At 42.5% G+C, this 4,945-nt stretch overlaps 1 protein-coding gene across 6 annotated transcripts in view; it reads right to left on the bottom strand.

Annotated features, from left to right (window-relative positions):
• Positions 1–92: 92 nt before the first annotated feature.
• The window catches only part of tasora (transcription activation suppressor a), a 53,802-nt gene continuing 48,949 nt past the window's right edge, over positions 93–4,945 (bottom strand). For all 6 annotated transcript variants that reach the window (XM_081384518.1, XM_081384519.1, XM_081384522.1 and 3 more), the window contains 2 exons: positions 4,392–4,547; positions 93–1,421 (listed from right to left, as the gene is read on the bottom strand). In XM_081384518.1, coding sequence (XP_081240644.1) covers positions 385–1,421; positions 4,392–4,547 — 1,193 coding nt within the window. In that variant the 3' untranslated portion in view covers positions 93–384. The remainder of the gene's footprint in view (positions 1,422–4,391; positions 4,548–4,945) is intronic.

Below are 4,945 nucleotides of genomic sequence, written 5' to 3'. Positions count from 1 at the left end.
ACCTTGTGTCCATTATTGAACAAACCTGGTTAAAAGAAATCAGTGCTATCCCAGCTAACCACATATCTCAGCAACATGGACGCATTCATTTACAGACATGGGTTGTAAAGTTGTTTAATGTTAATCGGCTTTATAAAAATAATACTAAAACCAAGGCCTTGAGCTTTTTCACAAAAGGGGAAAAAAAGCAACATGTTCAGCCCGACCAACATGCAAAAGCAAAATACAAATGTGTTCTGAAAAATATGAAATCACTTATTAATTCACTTTCAGTGAAAAACCTGAAACTGTTTCATTTCTCTCGTATTATACAAAAGACAAACTGAGATGTTCCGTTGTAAACGTGTTGAAAACTATCTACACACACACACATATACGGGGTGTTCACCAGCCCCCAAAGCCTCCCCTGTCGGGGCGATACGCGTCTCTCTGCCAGTTCTGGAGGAACGGAGAGCTCTGGATCTGCTGGACGCCGGTGCCGAAGCGAGCCGCCCACAGGTCCGATGACGCAGACACGTGAGTCGAGCTGTTCCACGCCATCTGCACGTTATTAGGCAAGAACCCTCTCGAGCCTGGAGGTCCCAGCAATCCCAGGCTGTTCAGAAGCGGGTGTCGGAGTCCGACAGCACCATTGTGCAACGCGAACCTCGGCCCGGACAGACCCATGGGCTGATGTGAGGCTGACATGAAGCCAGAGCCCTGCAGTCCTGGGTAAAAACTGTCCATGCCATATCTAGGCGTGGGGAGGAAACCGCACAGGTTCTTGGCCAGCGGCTCCAAGGAACCAGTGCTGAGCGGCGCCATCCTCGAAACACTGCTCCCATTGGATGCCGGGCCTGAGTGTGTGTCTATGACCGAGATCGGGCTGGTTTGCTCCCAGGGCTCTGCACTGTTCATCACACTGCTGGCGCTCTCAGGGATTGGTGCAGCCGTCGGTGAGGCTGGTCTGAAGACGCACGCCGATCCTCCTCGATGGTCCACATCACCACTAGCTTCAACACCAGATGCCACGTTTCCAGGAGTCGGGACGGCCGGTTCGGTTTGGTTGGAGTTCTCCGGGTGAGCCGTTGAACTGTCCGAGGAGAACTGAGGATAGGAATCTGACAGATCGCCAAGGCCGAGGAAGCTTTGGTGAGGATCGACTCGGAAAGAAGTTTCTAAAGCTTCGCCTGCGTCGGACTTGGCGAGCATCTTGGAAGCCTTGAACTGAGAGATTGCTTCGCTGAGAGCTTTGAAGTCTAACTCTTTGGGCGTCCCGCTGGGGTCTCGGTGTTGAAGAGCGGGCTCGGAGACGGGAGGGAGCGGATCCGCCGCGAGGGACGGCTGTTGCTCTGTAACAACATGGCTCAACATAGCTGTGACCGCTACACTGTTATCTGAAGAGTCCTGGTCCGAGTCCATGGACATGCTATCATCTCTCACTACAGGGACAAGAGAGAGGTTACAGGCCATCAACAGTCAGAACTTCACATCAGGAGACACATTTCAATGGCAGTCAATTAGTTTTGAACCATCATTTTAATCAAATATTTCAATTCGCTTCTACAAAATTATGACCCTCTAAAAACAGATTATTACAGACATTTATTCCTGATAAGTGTGTGATGAACAGATTATAGCATTAAATGAGGATTCTGGTACACAATGACCACTTTTGGTACCGGCTTGACTGACAGTTTTAATGATTTATTAATCATTCTCCAAACTCAATACATGGGTCTGTGCGAGTACAGACATCCCTATCTGTCCTGTCGGCTCCTCAATGTCTATTTGTGTGTTAATCAGAGGCTTCAATCCCTGAGTTTCTCCTGGCAGAAGTCAGGTCAGCCCTGGACAAAACACTGACCAATGATGTGACTTACGGCATCTCCATAAATTGAATAAAATCAAGTGACTGAAAATGCCAAGAAAAACCCCATACACTTCATATTAAGACTCCTTTCAACAGCCAACAGGCTCTAAACACAGGACAGCATGAGGTCACGTATATGATGCCACTTGAAAGACTCGAGGGACTCTAAAATAGCAACGATCAAGTTTGTTAAAACGACTTGGACACATGACAAAAAAAAAACAAAATGGCTGCCAGCATGTTGGTGGACAAAATAAATAACATTCAGATTCAAAATTATAGGCCAATAACTTTACGAACCACAAAATGAATTTCAATTGGTTTAAAACAAGTCCATTATAGAGAGGAGTTATCGTGCTAAGCGTTAGCATCGTCTTCTGCTTTAGTTCTGCTGCCTTCGTAAATTAGCTATTCTCATCTACCATAAAATACATAGAGCAAGTTTAAAGAAAAATGGAGATAAAGTTTTATCAAAATACATTTATTGGAAGAATTGTATATACACATTTGAGTTTTTTGCTAACCAGATACAAAAGATATTATTAATGCCAGTTCACTATAGTTTAGGGGTCATTTCTGTTTTGGGTTTTTGGTTAACTTGTAACGGTTACAAAGTTTTGGTTACAAATACAAATACACTTTTCTGTATTTACACACTAAACACACTAGAAACTTTTACATCTGACTAATCAAAATCTTCAGACAACGGTCTTCACACCTGCAAAGGGTTACAAACACACACTCAAGAGCCAAAACAGAGTCAAAACTGGCTTCTGACAAACGAAACAAGTTAAAAACACCTGGCTTGTTTAGAGGGTTTTGAAACCTGCCGCATTTTCTTCCTTAGTTTGGTTCGTTAATCACATCACAATAATCAGTTCGAGATCGCAGTTTATCGGTTTATACGGCTGGACACTGACAGGTGAACTCTGTGTTAATGCGAGTCTCCTCGTTGTTGCCCTGTGAAAGTGAACCAAACCAAAGAAAAAAATGCCACATGATAACAGCTTAAGTCTCTATATTTCAGAACAAAGCAAAAGGTCTACTAAAGAACACATCAGTCTATCGCCACAGATTTATCTAGGATGCCGTGTTTGTTCTCCTCCAGAAGTCTGTGAACACTTCATATCTAAAGAGGCTATATTTAAGAATGTTTATGTATTAATTGCTTTTTTGTTGCCAATGTGTGAACGGCTCGTAACGAAACCTGGCTTTTTCCCGTCAAGTCTTTCACATAAAAATATAAGAAAGTAAACGTGCGCTCCGAGGGCTTCTCTTTGTCGTTCTCTTTGCACTGTAAAGTCATTGTGTCATGCAGACACAAAGAAAAGGATTCATTTAAACTACAGTTTCACATAGCCAGATCTATAGTGTAACCGTGTAATTTTAACTAACCCTTCGCAGGGAGTTTTGATTGACAGGCAATTTGACCAATCCGCCATTTTGTCCGACAAAGCAGTCAGGAGAGTTAGTAGATTAACGTTCGTGGAAAGACGTCAGTACACTCCACTTTTCCACTGTTTAAACAACATTTCTTCTTATGTTCATTCATCATTTGATGCTATAAATGAACTAGAAGGAAGAGATGATTGGATCATGAGCAGCTTTAAGAGGCTCTACAGCGATCTGTCAGACACAAAACCATATTTATTATTTCAATTTCTTTAAAAATGACCAAATTTGAAAGTTGAGACTGACACCACACTAAAAGACGAGAGAGACTTAGAGGTTACTTTTGGTTACTTCGAGGTTACCTCTCTGCTCCACGCTGTGGTTTTTAACCGCGTGAGAACATGACGTGTGGCGGGAGAGCGGCTTCTCAAGTGAAGAACGATAAATAACTTGGCCGTGAGTATAATCGAGGCCTTGAATCACAGTCAGTCTCTTGTGCGTTACGCGAGTGTGAGCGCAGTTCACTTAACGGCCAGCGGTGGCGCTAATAACGCCGGTTTCTGAATTCTACATATAGCCACTTTAAACACCAAAATGAATATATTAGGAAGAAATTCACAACATCTTAACATTTCTGTTGTTGGCTCATCTCGTATGAAAACATTTTAATCCCGTTCTAATTGGGACAAAAAATATAAAATGATAAAAAATAAATGATACAGTTTCAAGGTACTAAAAATGTGACATTCATTGGCTAGTGTGGTTCATGGTTTTATTCAGTGGTGAGTTTATACAAAAGACCTGTTGATCCCAAAGGAAAACAAGATTTCTATTGGGTGTTCATCCATGTCTTTCCCTCTGCCTCGTCTTCTATTATCACGACATAATGCCACTGTGTGATGGAGAGCTGTTTTTGTTCAGTACTTCTTTTAACTTTCAGAAAACACCATTTTGTCCTGTCATTTTCTATTTTCATTGTTCATCAGTTCATTTCCTTGACTTGGAGTCATTGTGTTTTAGCTGGCCTCGCCTCTATGATGAATAATAAAGGTCGCTGTGGATCACGGTGGCCGCAGACCGACTGGGAAACTCATTTAGAGACGTGTAGTTTGATGTTGTCAGATGGGTTTACCACAGAATCACTTACATGACGCTGGATCAGGAGTGGGGTAAGTCTCAGCAGACGGGGCGCTGGCCATGCTTTCTCCACTGGCTAAACTGCTTATTACAAACTTTACGTCTTCAACATTGGCAATAACGATGCCACTGCTCGAGTAGTGCGGGAACATCTCAAACTGGAAGCCTGTTGAACAGGAATTAAACAAACATTACTTTCGTCATAAATAGGCAAGTAACTGATTCCAGAACCATAAATCATGCTTGAATTTACCTTTGGATAACAACTGATAAACACACTACATAAAAACATTTTAATAAAGCATTTATCTGCAGCCTCTGGTTCCTAGAACACTAATTATGTATGTATGCTGTCAGAACACCATAGTTAAACAAATGAACAAGATCAATGCATTTATTTCCATTCAGAGTGATGGAAAAACATCGGGTTTAAAAGATTCCTGAGGCTCCCTCAAATACAATCTGAACTATTCTGAAAGCACACTAAACGTTACACCGCAGAACATTATGTGAGTGTAGAAAATAACCAGGTGGTGTCATCATTGGATGGGGATTAGGAGGCCA

The sequence above is a fragment of the Scardinius erythrophthalmus genome (genome assembly GCF_964197995.2).
Source record: "Scardinius erythrophthalmus genome assembly, chromosome: 14".
In the NCBI taxonomy this organism is placed as follows: Eukaryota; Metazoa; Chordata; class Actinopteri; order Cypriniformes; family Leuciscidae; genus Scardinius; species Scardinius erythrophthalmus.
Note: the sequence above shows the minus strand (reverse complement) of the source record. Positions and strands in the feature narration are given on the sequence as shown.